An 18,987-nucleotide genomic window follows, 5' to 3' on the forward strand; every position below is an offset into this window, starting at 1 on the left:
TGGAGAGTGAGTTTTACTCTCTCATGATGGATGTACTTGATTGAGAAGATGTGGGGTCCAATAAATCTGGTTATTAGCAAAATATTGCTAATTTTGATTATCTGAAAGCCAAAATTTAATGAAATGTTAAGAAATTGCTAAATTTGGTTATTACAATGTTAGTACTTTTTTGAGCACACATTACTAACTTTAGCAACTTTTTTGATATTGATTATTACACCGAGGATGCTCTAACGAGCCAGCCCCCAAAAAACCACCAAAACCCGGCTTTACCAGTCTCGTGGAAATCACGTGAGAAGTAGCAGGACCTACGTTCCTAGTTGAAAGACACGAGGAACTGTTCACTCACCCCAGCCCCTTCCTCCCGCCCATTCAACTGGTCGAGAGAGAGAGAGAGAAAGAGAGGGGTTTCAATCTTGGGGTTGATATTCCAAGGTTCGATTTTGGGGGTTGATCTTCCGATCAACGGAGAGGGGCCATAGATGTTTTTCTGCATCTCAATTGCAGAAGAAAAAATAATTGAAGAAGATGAAGATGGACGATAGAGAAAGGGGGCAAATCGGCGGCGGTCAATTTGGTGGTGGATTTGTGGAATTTGGGGGCGGTGGGGCTAAAGTTGGAGAGAGGAGTAAAGTGACAGATGGGTTTAGACCGCTGGTTTTGCTGCCTTTTTTTTAATAAAGAAAAAATATTTTTAATGGTATATTTTTGATATAGAAATTCTGATACAGGAGATATTTTAAAAACGAGTAACTAAAATAATAAAGTGATTTTTTAAAGTGTAATTTACTCCAAAATATAGAGATTCTGACGTGGATGCTCCTCAAAAGCCTTAGCCAAAATTTTAAGATCGGGCCATTTTTGCTATACTGTTATAAAGGGTATTATTTTAGTTAAATTAATTAAAGCTCGATGCGGCAACGATGAGTATATGACGTGCAATGGTCTTATTTGGGTCAAAACCCATTGTGACCCATTCATGATTGACTGGAAATTGGACCATAAAACCCAGTGTGCTTAAACGTCGCTGGTGGCTTGAGGAATTAGTCACGGAAATTGGGCCCACTAATTACTTGCTTTGAAAGAACTAAAATGAGGGATTGGGAACCGACAACGGGATTAGTCCACTATATAAAGAAGAAAAGAAAGGGGTTTGAGATATATATTCTCCCACGGCAAAAAGAGAAAGGGGGCTGCCATCGGGACTGTTTTTCCATGCAAAAAACGGAGAACGCATAACTGTGACAAGAGAACGAGACCACGGTGGCAGCAGAAACTTCTTGACTAGGGTAATGAGGAGGTCTCTCCAAGTAGCGTAATTGTTAGATTTCTAGGGTTTTATATTCAACTTGATTGTGTGACTTGATTAATTCATAACTTTTTATGAAGTTTGGTATTTTTCCAATATTCGAATGTGTTTGTATCCATGGTTTCAAGCACAGTCATGCAATGATTTTGAATGTTTCGAGATAGGCTTTGAAATAGATTATACGACGTGAGACGGATTGTGCCGTGGTTAAATCCAATGAGACGATCCGTGCCGTGTTGAGATAGCCTATACGGAGTACGAATCTTGATTATATTTTTGGGGATTATTGATAGGAATTGCTACCCTACAGTGATCTGGTTGAATGATGAATGTGAACCCTAGGTTTCGAAATAATTGCGTTACAAGGAGAGACTGAATCGGAGTCCCATCTCTCATCAGTTTACAACTCCTTTTATCTGCTTTCTAGTTTAATTTTAGTTTAAGCAAATCCAAATCAAAATCCAACTTCTCTTTACTTTCCGAATTAAATTAGAAATTAATTGAAACTATTGCAACTCAACTTTTTACTCTCTGTGGACGATCCTGGACTTAACCGCTATACTGTTATAAGGGGTATTAAATTGAAAGGCGCCTTAAAATTTGAAAGAAGCCGCTGCTTCAACTTTAGTTCAAGATCAACTCTGTTTGGACAAATTTTTAAGTGTGCATAAACCAGTAAAAGACTAGCTAAAAACCAATGGATGTTTCAAGCCAGCACGCCATGCACTGCTTAGAGAGAGGCCTTGGGCCATAAACAAATCAAGTAGCTTGTAAGTTCGGCTTAGCTCGTTCAGTGAATGAGTCGAACTCGTTGGACAAAAATTCGGCTCGTTAAGGGAGGCTCAGTTCAATTAAAGAGGCTCGTTTAGTAAATGACTAAGCTCGACTCGTTAAGACTCGAGCTCCAATTTTTGGCTTGTTCGAGCTCGAGCTCGACTCGGCTCGGTTTGTTCACAACCCTAGTCAACCTAACCGCATCAAAGTTGGGCCGGAACTTAGATTTCACCTTGCGCTCTGACCAGGACAAAACAAAAGGCAAACGTTAAGTGAGAAAATCCAAATAGTTATCTATTAAACTAACTAGTACAACAGCAAAAAAAAAAAACTATCTATCTAGTAGTATAATACTATTAGCAACATGCCTAAAAGTATGAGTATTTAATTTTGCAACTGTAGAACACAGTGGGCGACAAATCCCCCAATTGATTAGTATTCAATTCAAAGAAAGACAAACACAGGGGCATATCCTTACACTTGGTGATTTGGTGGTCAAAATAATTAACATAGTGTCTCAAGAGTAATTTAAGTTGATAAGTACCTAATCTTAATGAGTTAACAGCAAAAAGGCTTGACAAGGATCCTTTGTCCTGAAGCAAAGACCAATCCAACAGGAAACATGCCCCACCCTGGTCCAGTTGTACTGGAGGGTGAGTTTTGCTAAAAAGGTTATTTGAATTAAAGCTTATTCTTTAAATAAATGAGAGTTTTTTTTTTTTTTTTGACATGGAAATAAATGAGAGTTTAAAAGCATTAAAATTGATGTTAACCATTATTGATTTTTTTTATTATTAGTCAGGCGTTCGGACTAACTTACGTGCATCATGATTAATTTTGGAGGCTCAATCTCACTGCCCACTTGTTGGGAGCCCAATTAAAGAGCTAGAACAAAACTCCATATATATAGACTGGCCCTACAGGGGTTAATAGCACCTGTGATACGAGCCTCTCCACATAAGAGTGAAGTTTGAGAGGCGTAGACTGGAGGGGAAAGTAAAGTGATTGAGGACCCTAAACCCTTCAATTTCACGTATATATGCTGGGGTTAGACTATAATATAGGAAACCTCATGGCTAAAATTGTGAAGAAAAAAAAAACTATATGTAAATGTTTTGGGTCAGGGTCGGGCCGGAGTCCGGATCGGATGATCACATAATCGAACCCAAACCCAAAAAAAAATTAAATTTTCCATTCGAATCAGATCCGAAATCCAAAAGTAGTAGATTGGGGATCCGCCCCGATCGGAGCGGGTACGGAGTGGAGGCGGATCGGGTAGATTCCAAATGCCATTCCTATTGAGAGATTTCGAACCTGAAACCTTAAAAAGGAGGAAACTCATAAGTCTCAAAACTTGACCACTTGACCAACCTCTTGGAGTTAACCATAATCGAAATTTAAGTATTTTTACAGCTATTTTTTGGCCGAAAAAACAAATTGAAACATCCCCATTTGCCTGTACACTTGCTATATACATATATGCAAGTATTGTGAACCTCATCATCACAAATTTTTGTATTGAAAAGATATTGAATTGGGTGGATCAGTGGATGTGAACAGAATATATGTATGTATGGATAAGATAGATATTGTTGCTTTGAGGATGAAACTTTACTTGCGCAAGTAGTGCAACATTAATTCCAGATCAGAACAAAGATATGCTTGAAAACAAAAAAAACATCAATATGGAGTCTGGGATGTACTACTACTCCCTCCGTCCCATAATATTTGTCCGGTCCGCAAAACGGAGACGTAAAAATAATACAATTTTTGTAAGAAAAATTAAAAAAAAATTCAACAATTTACTAGATCTTGACGAGTTCTTTTAACTTATGAAAAAAATTTGAATTTTTTCTTGAAAAAAATACATTATTTTATAGTTCTCGTTTTGCGGACCGAACAAATATTATAGGACGAAGGGAGTATATTTTATCTATTGGCAAAGTTTGATATAATTAGTATATACTGCATGCCTCACACACAAAAGCATGATGATCACATCATGCATGCCAACAACTAACAAGGAGTTGGTGATGGACCGGACATGTAAAGGGGTTCCTACAAAAATATTTGAGATCGAGGACTGGTCGTGTCGCCAGTTGTGAACCCTTCGATGACTAAGTTAGCCAGAGATGAATTGTATCAAAGCTCTAGTCAATTAATTAGTTACTCGAAGCGTACCTCCAAAAGCTGTTCCGCTTCCTCTATATATGTAGGGCCTATTATGGAGGAAATTAAGGGATTGGAATCCCCTAGTAAAGCGCCAACGGTTAATGAGATCACAAGAACGTGATAGACATTGAGAACGGATGCTCGACGGGATAACATGGATGTGATTGACGTTGAGATCGAATGTCTGAAACTCTAGGCCAATTGCCGCCGATTGGTTGCTATGTATGACACGCGGTAGTTGAGATTGGGCTCAAATAACCGAGCCAATGGTCCTTTCGAACGATTTGTACATAAATTATTGTACTTTCTCTATCCTAATATTGTACTTTTGGGGGGTTCATACCACTTTCTAATCGGTTATACCTTGTAATCGATAACCTTAATTTTAGGTGATTTTAAAAATACGGTTAAAAAGAATTAATTGAAATTTATCAAATAAGATCCATATAACATATAAAAAATATAAAAAATTGGTGGGAGATCCACTATAGCATATTTGTAACCTACTAAATCCACTTCTAAATTTCATAACCCATCTAGTCCACTAATATAGTTATATAACCTAATAACTCCAATTTACTTAAAAAGAGATATTTTTCAAGACCAAAAGACCCTTCTGTATAACATATAGAGAGAGAAACCCTAGATCACAAAACAGATCTGAGCCTCTCCTCTCCCCCTCTCTCTCTCTCCTCCCCTTCCCTGGTGAACTGTCCGCCTGGGAAAAGAATAAGGGCGAGGACGCAAGCCTCGGAGCATCAGTCGAGAGTATCACAGACCCAATGGAGTTGGCTATGATCAAATCCTCAGGGTGGAGGAACCCAACTTATCTGTGGAACAATTGAATTTAATATTCAAATTTCCAAAATCGAAATCTCAGAGGGAGACTTTGGTTTACCCAACAAAGCCCAGTGGAGCAATTATCAGACCCCAGTGGAGCAGTTCTGTTGATTGTCAGACCCCAGTGGAGCAACCATCAGATTTGAAGGTTTTTGAATAAATACATAAGATTATATGTGTGCTTTTCCTAAGATTAGAGATTTGAAATTTTTTGAATAAATATATAAGGTTGTATTTGTGTTTTTCATCAATCACTTATTGATTTGGTCCGCGTAGCGGCCTTTACAACTTGTTTCCGATATATTTAGAGTTTTTTGAATAAATATATAAGGTTATATGTATATTTTTTCTGGTGCTAGACATATAAGATTGGAACAGGTTGTATTTTTTGAAAAAATATGTAATGTTATATGTGTGTTTCTTGTGTAACACAAAAAATATATTTTTTTTGTGTTTTTGTTGTTATTTAATGTCATTTTTTTAAAAACATTCTTAGTTAGAGAAAGATATAATAATATATAACGTTATATTGTTATATATAACATTCTAGATTAGAAATATTTTATGTTATTTAATAAAGAGAACATATAAATTTATATATAACCTTTTGTACCGTATAACGTTATATATGAGCTTCTGTCATATATAACGTTGTGTATGAGATTTTGTCCTGTAAAAAAAAAAAAAAAAGAGAGGAACTAATAACGTTATATGTTCTCTTATTAAATAGGTTTGTGCAGCGGCCTCTCAAAAGCACATATGAACATATCAATATATTATCAGAAGCAAGTCGAAGAAGCCGCTGCGCGGACCACTTCAATAAGTGATGGACAACGGAGCATATAACGTCGTTATATGTGAACTTCTGTCATGTGTAATATGTGTTTTTCCTTTGGTTAGACATATAATATTATATCTCGATTTTGAGATATATTAATGTTGTTTATGTTGTTTTGAATATGTATATATGTAGATATAGATGTTATGAGAATGCTATTCGAAGGTAGAAAATCACAAATTTTGAAGGATTCGATGAAGAAACGGTGAAAAAATGAAGCTCGACTCCCTGTAGCCTCATCAACATTCAACTTGGGATTCAAGGCGCGACTGAAAATAAAGATAATGGTGGCATGATATGTGAACATATAATATTATTTTTTGAGATATATAATATTGTTGAAAAGATATGATATTGTTGTTTTGAGAACATATAATTTTATATGTCATGTTTTGTGAGACTTAGAGCTACAGAAGCTCAGACATAATATTATATATTCTGTTTTTTATGAGATTTAGAACTACAGAAGCTCATATATAATGTTATATGTTCTGTTCTATTTTTTTGTGAGATTCATAGTTATAGAAGCTCAAATATAATGTTATATGTTCTGTTTTTTTTTTTTTGCGATATTTAGAGATTAAAAAACCCACATATAATGTTATATGTTTTGTATGGACGAACATATAACGTTAAAGACTAAAAACAAGAAAAATCAAAAAGAAATATTGCATGTTAGAAAATTTTTACCACACATATAATATTGTATGCTAGAAAATTTTTATCACTCATATAATGTTAAAAAATCAATACAAGAAAAATAGGAAAAAGCAAAAAAAGAAATTTGTCACATATATAACGTTAAATGTTAAGTGTAGTGGGTTCAATAAAAAAATTCGAGAAAAATGAAAAAATACGTTTTTTGTTACACATATAATGTTATATGTGGCGTGATGGCGGCGGTAGTGACAGCGGTGGTGACAGCGGGGCAGTGGTGGCGGCGGTGGAGGTTTGATTGCAACAAAAATGAAAAAAAATAGAAAAAATATATTTTCGTGTTAGCCAAACAAGGCCCTTGTTTCTTAGATGGAATATTTTTGTCATTAAAATTATTAGTGGACTTAATGGGTTATGAAACTTAGAAGTGGATTAGATGGGTTTGAAAAGTGCTATAGTGGACTTATGAAAAATTCTCCCTAAAAAATATTACTCCCTCCGTCCCAATTTAGTTCACTTTTTGGAGTTCGTGCCACTTTTCAATTGATTATATCTTGTAATTTATAATGTTTTAGGTGATTTTGAAAACATTGTATTATAGAACAAATCGAGATCTATCAAACAAGATCCATATTGGATATAAAATTCATTACCAATTTAAAGATATAATTAGTTTTTTTATCTGGTTAGAATAGAACTGAGACAAGTAAATTGGGACGGAGGGAATATCAATTTTTTATTCGGTTAATTAGGATACAATGAAGGACTAAAAAATGGGGAGGGGAGAGTATTTTAAAGAACAAATTATGCTCCAGTATTTAGTTATGAGATCTAAACAAAGCACAGTGATAGACGTTGAGATCTAAACAAAGCATATTAATACTGGGAAATGGTTTATTATTTATTCGAATTGCACTATTATCTTGGTCAGCGTCTTCTACAACTTGTTAGGAGCAGGCAGAATTTAACTACTACTAGGATTTTACTCCTATATATATATATATATATATATATATATATATACACTTGTGTTTGTTTTGGAGAACACACATTAACCTTTGGATCAAATCAATCTCAACCCTTGGATCAACTTGTCTTGTGTGGAGGCCCACACCCTTGTGTTTTATTAGGTAGATACATATATATATATATATACATACACACACACAGTCAGTCTCAAATGAGAGAGTCATTATTTTAGTTAAAATGCGGACCTCCTCATTTCTTTCATTTTCCTATCGAATTTTGATGATCTGAGCCGCTCAATGTGTTCAGAATGTGATTTTAAAGGTACTCGCGAGAAATCGACAAAAAAAATGACCGGGAAGGGCTTCATCCGAGCAGTTTTTGTTTGAATCGTTCGATAAAAAACAAACAAAAACTGCTCGGATGAAGCCCTTCCCGGTCATTTTTTTTGCTAATTTCTCGCGGATACTCTTAAAATCACATTCTGAACACATTGAGCGGCTCGGATCATCGAAATTCAATCGGAAAAGGAAGGTCTGCATTTTATTAAAATGAGGTGGTCTTTACGGGAGACGGACTGTATGTGTGTGTGTGTATATATATATATATATATATATATATAAATGCAGAAAGAATATGAATCAAATCAAGAACAATCACCCTAGATTTATGCCATTCACTTGATTAGGGCTACGCCGGCCCACTTGTCTGATTGATAAAACATACTTACATCCAGGGTGGACAGAAGGGGTGACGTCATGCTGGGAGGGCCTGAGCCTTTGAACAACTCTATATTATCTTTAATTGCACTGGTTTGTCTTTATCCGGAAATGCTAGGGATACAAAAAAACTTATTCCGAAAGTATTTTGAAAAAAACAATAGTTGAGAATCACTTTGATGATTGGATCACACACATCAAACTGAATCTCAACCATTAGTTGCTCTTTTCGAGATACTTTCAGAATAAGTTTTCTTTGTCTCTAACATATCTTTAATCCGACTAGTTTTTTAGGTTCGTTTCGAAAAGTTTTGTGAAATTGGTCCTTGTAAGTCCCTTTCATGATTCTTTTATTTAAAAATAGACAAATATGTATGAAAAAACTCTATGATTTTAAGTGTCGCACGTGTAAAATAAAATGACGACCACGTATATATACACAAACTTAGATCTACCAAGCAGCAATATATAAAGATATATATATATATATATCATCGTTGTAGCATGTAGAAATACACTTATGTGGGCTCCTTTCTCACCATGTAAAAATCCAGCGTCCGCTACTAGTTACACTTGAACTAGAATTATTTAGAGAAATACTAAAATAACCTTTACAAAAGTTGTCCTAACATGAATGCTTTGGACATGATATCATTTGCAATTGAGAAATTGGGGAACATGATATGTGGAGAAGATGACTTTATTTTAAGGTCTTATTAATAACTAATTAGTGGATCACGGTATAATTAGCTGTACCAAAACTCGGTTCTTCGTGGGTCCCCAAAACACGGAAGCTATCCTTCGGCATTGCAAACGAGATTAGTTGTTTATTAATTAGTCCCACAAGGACGCGGGGGCTGTTGTCCCATTGGGATAGCAGGGTGCTGCTATGCCCATTTATGAGCCCACTCCGGTCTTGCTTCGATGATCGGAAGCGTTCATTTCGTAGAGCTCGTCGAGTAGAACAACTATGCAAAAAATCAGCTTAATTGAATATCATTAAGTGCCTGATTGGAACCCATATAACTCTCGGTCCATGGATTACAATGGATTTGATCTAGTGTTTCGGATCCATTCTTTTCAAGATAAAAAGGTTTCGATCAGGCACTTAATGATATCCAATTAAGCTGATTTTTTGCACAGTTGTTGTACTCGACGAGTTCTACGAAGTGAATGCTTTCGATCATCGGAGCAAGACCGGAGTGGACCCCGAATTCGGGGACGGCAGCGCGCTGCTGGGCAGCAGCCCCCAGCTCCCCGTCCCACAAAGTTGTTTATTAGTCCCACAAATAATACTAATTGTTTATTAGATTGGAACGTACAAAATCCAAAACGAGATTAGTTGTTTGTTAGTCAAATTAATGTTTAAGAGATTCCAACGTACAAAATTTAACGTATGATGCACGCTGGAACATAATCACATTCGTTTGACATGGAATCTGATAAAGATGTTTAGTCGTGTTTTGTTTGAATTGTTTTGGAAGGAGGACTACAATGTAATTAATCACAAAGAAGGAGGATGGTGCTGTGCGAGTGGGGCACAACACCATATTGTGTACCATCTGAGCCGTCTGTTCGGCAATCCAATGGTCTAAATCTCATCTCGACAATGAACGATTCGGTACACAGAAGAGATGGGATTTGAACCGTTGGATTGTCGAACAGACGGCTCGGATGGTGCACAACATCATTCCCCGAATTTTGAACAAACTACTACTCACTTCCATTTTAGGTGTCTCACTTCGTAAATTAATATGTTTATAGAGACATTCATCATCAAACTCTAAAATTTGAGAGATGTTAGATGGAATTTGATAAAGATGTTTAGTCGTGTTTTGTCTGAATTGTTTTGGAAGGAGGACTACAATGTAATTAATCACAAAGAAGGAGGATGGTGCTGTGCGAGTGGGGCACAACACCGTATTATGTACCATCTGAGCTGTCTGTTCGGCAATCCAATGGTCTAAATCTCATCTCGGCAATGAATGATTCGGCTGTTACACAGTGGAGATGAGATTTGAACCGTTGGATTGGCGAATGGACGGCTCGGATGGTGCACAACATCATTCCCCGAAGTTTGAACAAACTACTACTCACTTCCATTTTAGGTGTCTCATTCGTAAATTAATATGTTTATAGAGACATTCATCATCAAACTCTAAAATTTGAGAGATGTTAAGGGTACATCAATTCATCACACATCAACCACATCTCTCTCACATACATGTGGGTCCCTAGCATTTATCGTGGAATTTCCATATATGCATGTGAGAGACGTGTGGTTGGGGTGTGACGCATTGATGTGTCCCTAGCATTTTCCCTAAAATTTATTACTTTTTAATTTTTATATTTACGTAGAAGATACATCATGGTTACACTTTTTACCCTTTAATTTTTCAAAATGAAATTTACTTTTAGGGGCAAAATGAAAAATCTATATACCAACTTTTACACATTAACTTTACAAAATAGACACTAAATTAAATAGTACTAAACACTGAAAAATGGACAGAAGGAGTATTAAGTAAAGGTTAGTTAGGTCATTTCAAATGCATGAATTAGAATGTTGAAAGGGTCCCATGGTCAAATTAATTTCTTACCGCACAAAAAGAAAATCAAAGGTCACAAGAAGTTTTCCCATTTTCACGTTTACAAGTCATCATCGGACTCTAATTTAGTTGAGATGCATGTAATTTGTCCTGAATACTTGAACTATAAAAAACAAAAACAAAAATCAAGCCATAAACTTCGTTTTACATTAGGAATAACTTCCTCTTTTGTTTTTGTTTTCTTACGCGCCCCACATTGATCGCTTAGATGTAGTAAAAGGAGTTTTATGTGAGGATGAATCAGAGCCGGTCCTGACTTTTTTGGGGGCCTGAAGCAAAAATTAAAAATATGGTCTCTTTTGTTGAATTATAGTAAGGGATAAAAAAAGCAAGAGGGACTCTTACAATTCAAAATTTTTTGGAGGCCTAAAGCAAACACAAATACTTACTTTAGCTGAGAGCCGGCTCTGGGATGAATGACTTAAACGTTGTAACCACCAATTTATCTTTTCAAAACCACAAGGCAAAATTATGTTCTCTTCTCGTTTTTCATGTTCTTGTCACATTAGGCGCAACCCCTCCTCATTTTCCATGTATTTGACTATTTGAGGGTTGTAGCTCGCTTCCATATCTCTCTCCAACTCTTCAAACTCTCTCTTCATGTGTTCATTTTGTAGGTCTTGTAAAAATAAATAAATTTATGAATAAAAATTAATTTAACTTGATATACGTAGATATAACTAATACTTATTTGGGCATGAAAAATATACAATGGTAATGATTTTAACTTAAACCATTCATTTACAAGACAAGAAGTTGTGCTTATGTATACATACCAAGTCCGAATCACAGCAATGACATTTTCGCCAAATATTTTTATCTGCATAGGTCAGGTTACCAATCTAACTCGCAATTGGGGCCGAAAAAGAGAAAAATTATTCAATGCCCCGACGTGCTCCTCAGAGTCAGAACCCTTATCATCACAAATTGAAATGTAACTCAAGAGCAAGTGCATGGGCTTCACATCAATTGTGGAAAATGAGAATTGAATAATTTTAAAAAAAATAATTAGGGATTTGGTAGAGGGAAGGTGAACCCGTATTCGAAGTCCATTTCCGAGCTCAACTATGGGTATCGTTCTATACTGCACAAATTGTGCACGTATGGGTATGTAGGGCCATTTTTGGACCCATACAAATAATTCAAATTGTTCATGAAAATAAATTTTTGAGTCATCTTGTAAAAAACCAACTCAATCAGATAACTGTAAATATTTTCAATCTTTCAAGTTTTATTTAGAATTTGGGATCCTGAATTACGAATAAATTTTGAAAATAGTTAGACAATTAGATCAAATACTTCAGTTATCCGATTGAGTTGATTTTATACAAGATAACTTGAAAATTATTATAAATTAATGAATGATTAAAATTATTTATGTTGGACCCCGAGAGTGTGAGATCCCACATCGGAAATAAAAAAAAAGTTAAGGTATTATGTAAGGAAACACAAGCAGTTATTGTATAACTTGATATTAACTTTTTGAGCGATATAGTTAGGCTAAAAATTAGCAAATCAGGTGACACAAATTGTTACATGAAGGGATCCACGTACTCATTTGTGCATAATTTGTGTACTGTGGGTACTAATCGGACCCATAGTTTTTTTTTGGGGAAAATGACAGCCAAGGACGTGTTTGATAATTAATACCCTCCAAGGACATTTTCAGCATTAACAAATGTTCTTAAATGTTCTTAGCATGTCCTTGACGGGTATTAATTATCAAAACACGTCCTGGGCCGTCATTTTCCCTTTTTTTTGGCACAAGTCTTGCACAGTGGGCTGCAAACAAACAAGTCTTGCACAGTGGGCTGCAAACAAATAAACCGAGCCACTGGAGGCTCAATTTATCTAAGCTATCCAAGCTATCCAAGCTCAAATTATTTATTTATCAAGCGGAGTTTTATTTTTAAACTCGTGTAATAAACGAACCGATTTCTAACGTTTTAATATTTGGTTTGTTTAGTAAATAATAAAGCCCAACCCATTAGAGCAAGTACATCAGCTTAGTTATATGGAAAATATTAGGTAAAATGGGGAAGGAAAACCATAAAGAGCTTTGCACCAGAATAGCAAAAGGGCCAAGGTAAAGTAGCTCTAGGGGAATGGTTCGGTAGTTTTATCGAAGGACTGTGCATGAGCTAACCTTTATACAATTATTCACTTTACTTGGTTCACCATTTTGAGAGTAACTTTTACTTTCGACACAGTTTTCAATATATTTCTCTCTCTATCTCTCTCCACTCATTACCACTCAATTCTAAAAAATAACTTTCTAAAACCTCAACCAAACAAAGTGATTGTTTCTCTCTCTCACACTCTCTCCTATGGAACCCAAGTACAAGATGAAGAGTACTTTTGTTTTATAGTTGTATGTTTTATTAGTATAGAGATGGTAATAGAGAGTGTTGGTGTGAGGTTGAGAGAGATTTGAATAGATAAAATGAAAAAAATAAACTATTTGGTAGCTAAAATACATAACTATTGGTGTACATGCTCTTAAACTGGGCTCTTTCAAGCAAGACTCACACAAGGCCACTGGCACATCCGCCCACACATTCTCTCTCTACACTCACACTATTCTCTCTCTACAAAGCCTACTCGTATAATCCCCAGACCCCAATACACGCTTGTCCCCACTAGATTCTCTCTCTCTCTCTCTCCTCCTAAAACCCACCACTGCCTTGAAATCTTCGTTCTAACCAGTTTTCCTCGTTGTTGCTCCGCATTAAAACCACTCTCTCCAGAAACCCAAATTTCCTCATTGCTATAAACCAAACACCACCTCTACTCGAAAAAAGCTTCTTCGTCGACTACGAGGATACCTCAGTCAAATCCCTCCCTAGAATCCTCTGCATAGAAATGTCTATATAGAGAGAGAGAGAGAGAGAGAGAGAGAGAGAGAGTACTATCGTTTCTCAGTTGCAAAAAAAATCTCAGTCAGTACCTTGGGTTTTCCAAAAAAAAAAATGGAGAAAAAACAGGGCTTCTTTTCGGCACTCAAAGAAGAGGTAGTCCGGGGGTTGTCACCCGCGAGGTCACGCGCGAAGAGTCCGGCGAGGAGCGCCTCGCCGATGGCGGCGCTGCTCCGGCGGCGGAAGAGCCACCGCCACGCGGCGAACCCGGAGGCGCTGCTGATCGGGAGGTCCGGGAGCCTGAGGCCGGTGATGGAGGGTCCGGATCCGGACGGAGGCGAGGCCGGGGACTCGAAGCGGGTCGGGTCGGGGCTGGGGCACTGGGTGAAGGGACAGCTGGCTAGGGCTCCGTCTGTTGCTTCTTCGAATAGTAATAATGCGTACAAGAGGTCTGATCTGAGACTGTTGTTGGGTGTCATGGGCGCTCCTCTCGCCCCCGTGCACGTTAGCTCTAGCGACCCTTTGCCTCACCTTAGCATCAAGGATACTCCCATTGTAAGCCTCTCTCTCTCTCTCTCTCTCTCTCTCTGCACTAAACACAAATCTTAGCTCAAATTTGAGTAAAAGCTTCAATAATGGCAAGATTGTAAATTTGGGAGGTGGAAAAAACATCCTTGCAAATGCTGAGTAAAAATTGGAGTATCTTAATTTGAGTAAAACTGGTATAAATTTTAGCAGCCAAGGGGTTGGTCTAGTGGTCAAGGTTTGGGACTTACGGTTTGCTCCATCTTAAGGTTTCAGGTTTGAAACTATCGAAAAAAACTGGTACTATAAACTTTGAGTATGAGTGAAAAAAGGGTAAGGGCTGGAGATGAACTTAGTAATTCAGCTCGACTCGTGTTTGGCTCGTGGAAAGCTGATTTGACATCGGTTTTGTTACATGGATATAACCCAATTTTGAACGTATGTTAAAAGGTTATAGAGCTTTCAAACTAAGCTTAAAAATTTGAATAATTCTCCACTTAACTTGATTATTTAGCTTTATGGTTTAGAAAGATATGAGTTATTCTAAGCTTGGCTCGTGAATTGCTCAATTGATTGTTTAGCTTGATGGATGGAAAAATCAAGTATGAACTTATTTTATAAGCTCCTTTTAAGTTTCCAACCAAGCCTGAGTAATTTATGTTTACCTCTTTATCCATTTTAAAAGCAAACTTCGTCCCTAACATGTTTTTGAGTTATTGTGTATGGCGTTATCTCCTTCTAGTAAATTTCTGTGGTGTTATTTGGGTTTGGACCTTAATGGAAAGATAATTTAGTGGACTTGATTTGAGTAAATTATCCATTTTGTAACATCATTTGTCATTTGTTTTCTGATTGCGGAAGTGTATTGTAGATTTTCTCGATACTGGCTTGATCAATGAGTATGAGCGTCATTTCTATGAACTTCAGAAGCAAGAAAGAGTGTTCCTTCGAATCTTTCACCTTTTTTCTTTGATTTTTTCATGAATTGGTTCCGACTCTCTGTTTGGTTGCTTTGAGAGCTGGTAAAGAGGAATAAATCAATTTTGTTTTCCATTATTCTTCTTTCTCAGAAAAATGCGTCAGTAGGTTAGTTTGGTCTAATTTTAGTGTTGTATACTGTAATTTATAAGGATCCCAAAGTTAACTTAATTTAAGTTCATATGATATTTTTCGACATCAATCGAATGAAGGCATGGTTTTTAATGGCACAAAGTGTCTGTTCTTGAATTCAAACCCAAGTTTGGCTTTTGGCTGTTGAGGGGTAAACCTCATACCTGAGGCCAAATTGTTTGTTCAACATTCTACTGACTTATTGGGCTCTTCTCTTATCACATGGTGAAAAAATGAGATTTTGTGTGCTCTGTCCTTGCGTTACTGCAGGAAACTTCATCAGCGCAGTACATATTACAGCAATATACTGCTGCATCAGGAGGGCAAAAGTTGCAAAACTCCATTCGGAATGCATATGCTTTGGGAAAGGTGAAGATGTTAGCTGCCGAATTTGAAACTGCTGGAAAGGTAATGAAGAACCGGAGTGCTGCGAGAGATACCGAGTCAGGTGGATTTGTCCTCTGGCAGATGAATCCAGACATGTGGTACGTCGAGCTTTCTGTGGGGGGAAGCAAGGTTCATGCAGGCTGCAATGGTAAGATTGTCTGGAGGCACACCCCATGGCTTGGGGCCCATACTGCTAAAGGGCCCGTTAGACCCTTACGCCGTGCCCTTCAGGTGAAACCGTGTTCCTCTTCATGTTCCTCTGATTCAGCTATTGACTTTTAGACTGAGTTTGGCTTATTTTTGTCTTTTTGGATTTGTTTTTAAATTTGGTCTTGATTTATTACTTTTCGAACTCCTCTTGTCAAAGCAAATGGATTAAATTTTGACTTGAAGGAAAAGGATTAGAAAATCAGCAAAAAAAAAATAGAATACAGTAAGTGTTTGTAGTTTGATCCTTTCTTGAGGTGGGCTATGTCCTTTGTACAGGGTCTTGACCCCAGAACAACTGCTAGCATGTTTGCTAATGCAAGATGCATTGGAGAGAAAAAGATCAACGGCGAGGATTGCTTTATCCTCAAGCTTTGTGCCGATCCTCTGACCTTGAAGGCAAGAAGTGAGGGCCCTGCAGAGATAATAAGGCACGTTTTGTTTGGCTACTTTAGCCAAAAGACGGGCCTTCTTGTTCACATGGAGGATTCTCATCTGACCCGCATCCAATCCAGTGGCGGCGATGCAGTTTATTGGGAAACCACTATCAATTCGTTCCTCGACGATTACAGGCTTGTCGAAGGGATCATGATCGCTCACTCTGGGCGTTCTGTGGTTACCCTGTTTAGGTTCGGCGAGATGGCAATGAGCCATACAAAAACAAGGATGGAAGAAGCTTGGACTATTGAAGAGGTTGCGTTCAATGTTCCTGGGTTGTCGTTAGACTGTTTTATCCCTCCGGCTGATTTAAGATCTGGTTCCATAAGTGAAGCATGTGAACTCCCTCAAGAAGAACGGGGAAAGAGCACGACTGCCCTTTCGGCCCACCGGGCTAAGGTTGCTGCCCTGGAGAAACCACATGACTGCAACATTGATGCCATGGTATGGAAGATGGAACTCTAAATAAAGGGTAGGGAAAATTAGAGAAAGTGTTTATAGAGTAGCTAGGATTTACCTGACAGACACAAGGTACAACGTAGGAATCGAGTCGTTTAGAAATTTTATGAGTTAGGATATGCCTCTTATCAATCTGTAAATAGAGCGTAATCATTCACAGGTTCTACCGGGGGCCTAGATGGATTTTTATGCTCTTAACGCAGAATCCAACTATGGAGTTGGAGCTCGGTTTTCCCAGTAAAGGATGGAGCAGTGGAGGTTTATTTTTATTTCAACTTCCATTTTAGGAGGAAGATGGTGACGCTTTGCTATATTGCAGAACCATTTACCTTGATCCTACTAATTCCTTTTCCTAGATGTATACAGCGGCGGCAGTGACAAGAACACAGCTGCGCTTATTGAAATATCGCAGTTCGCTAATTCTAATTTATTTCTAATTTGGTGTGGACTTTTTCTTGCTGGTGAAGTTGTGTGTGGCTAGTAGAAAAGATGTGGAAGACTGGGCATTATTGAGGGTTTGTAGTTGTAATTTGTCAGTGCAGTGATGCCTGAGTATAGATATTGTCAACAGAAATTCTCTCACATATTGAATGCTAGTGAATGCAGATAGAAGCATCTTTCTCTCTTCACTTTCATATGGATCTTTGTGATTGTATTTTACTGTTTTGGTGAAAAGGGTACCGGAGGCTTTTTTTGTCCCTACTCATTTCTTGGAACATATATATGGTACCTAATTGTTTGTTTGTTTCCTTTATAGTGGTCATTACGCAATTTGCACTATGAGGTGACCTAGAGGAAGAAATTTGTATGACTCAAACTCGTGACCTTGTTTGACTCGAACTCGTGACCTAAGCTTCACGAGCCCGACTTAACCTTAGGTCACGAGTTCAACTGAACTTAGGATGAAAAAATTGAGTATATTTTTCTATGATTTTTGTTTTTGTTGGAACTGTATGGTGCCATCTACTTTGGATGCTTTGGCTTTTATTCTGTTTTTGTTCCCTTTTCTCTACGGATGTTCTCTCTTTTTCCATGGTGCTTGACAGCATCTATTGCTCTTTGCCTCTCTGGTTGTAAAGTGGCAAAGAGTTTTCCTTTGGGGCCCTTTTTCTCTCTTGCAACTTTTTTAGAATATTATGTATACCACTGTCTGACCATTTGACCCTTAGGCCTAGTGGATTTGCATCGTTTGAGACACAGCTTGTGTGACAAAAATATCATTGCATCAAAGGCACGAGATAAAAGCCTCCCACATCCCATGTGCTCTCTCTCTCTCTCTCTCTCTCTCTCCCCCCAAGTGGCATTGTTCTCTCTTTCGCGTTCATGTGCTTTTTTTCAGACTGTCTTCCTCTTCTTATCCCACTAGGTTACTTTGTGTTTTCCCCTTTTTAACTTGCAATTGATTTTAGCTGTGGTGGGGAAGCTTCCCTCCTTATGATGGTGTGTCCCTGAATGGTCAAATTCCACCATTGATGAGGGGGCTTTCAATTATTAGCCTTTTTTTGGGGGGCACGTCCATTCACACAGTGTATTATTTATTGGCCCTTAGGGCTTGCTTGGATGGAGTCAAGAGAAGAGTGAAAATAAAACAGGGGGTAAAAGGGGTGGGCCCAAGGTTTTGCTGCTGCTTGGATTCTCCATTTGCTTTCCTCATTTCATTTCCTCCGCTCTTTGTTTTCACTCGTACAGGGGTTTCACCCATGAAACTTTTGGGCTCCTCTAGGGCTGCCCAAATTTTATCCGGCTATAGAGGGATGAAATTTGGACGGAATCACCCCTGTTTATCCCTTTTTTCCAACTCAAAAATTCCTTATTTAGTTTCAGGATTCTCTTAGGGTGCTCATTAAAAGGCTTTAGAGTCAAAAATCAATTATGACCATTTAAGATAAATGATCAGAAAAATAAGATTTTCGCACCGGTTCAAACAGATTGAAAATCGAAACACTTAATTTTTTGACTATATTTTTTAATATATAAATGGTGTAAAAAAAATAAGTGTTCCAATTTTCAATCCGTTTGAACCGGTGCGAAGATCTTATTTTTCTGATCACTTTATCTTAAATGGTCATAATGGATTTTTGGCTCTGAGGCCTTTCAACGAGCATCCGAAGACTCCTTATTT

The 18,987-nt window shown here is 37.5% G+C and overlaps 1 protein-coding gene across 1 annotated transcript; it reads left to right on the forward strand.

The window, feature by feature from the left end:
• Positions 1-13,451: 13,451 nt before the first annotated feature.
• LOC131325056 (uncharacterized) lies at positions 13,452-17,494 on the forward strand. Its single transcript, XM_058357099.1, has 3 exons — positions 13,452-14,294; positions 15,645-15,992; positions 16,248-17,494. Exons 1-3 carry the CDS (start codon positions 13,854-13,856, stop codon positions 16,869-16,871), a joined length of 1,413 nt encoding a protein of 470 aa, XP_058213082.1. The 5' UTR covers positions 13,452-13,853; the 3' UTR covers positions 16,872-17,494.
• Positions 17,495-18,987: the final 1,493 nt, after the last annotated feature.

The sequence above is a fragment of the Rhododendron vialii genome, chromosome 5a (assembly GCF_030253575.1).
Source record: "Rhododendron vialii isolate Sample 1 chromosome 5a, ASM3025357v1".
In the NCBI taxonomy this organism is placed as follows: domain Eukaryota; kingdom Viridiplantae; phylum Streptophyta; class Magnoliopsida; order Ericales; family Ericaceae; genus Rhododendron; species Rhododendron vialii.

Coding starts and splice junctions, on each gene's coding strand:
- LOC131325056 (XM_058357099.1), top strand. CDS start 13,854: ATGGAGAAAAAACAGGGCTTCTTTTCGGCACTCAAAGAAGAGGTAGTC. Junction 14,295..15,644: donor GCATCAAGGATACTCCCATT/GTAAGCCTCTCT, acceptor GCGTTACTGCAG/GAAACTTCATCAGCGCAGTA. Junction 15,993..16,247: donor CCTTACGCCGTGCCCTTCAG/GTGAAACCGTGT, acceptor TCCTTTGTACAG/GGTCTTGACCCCAGAACAAC.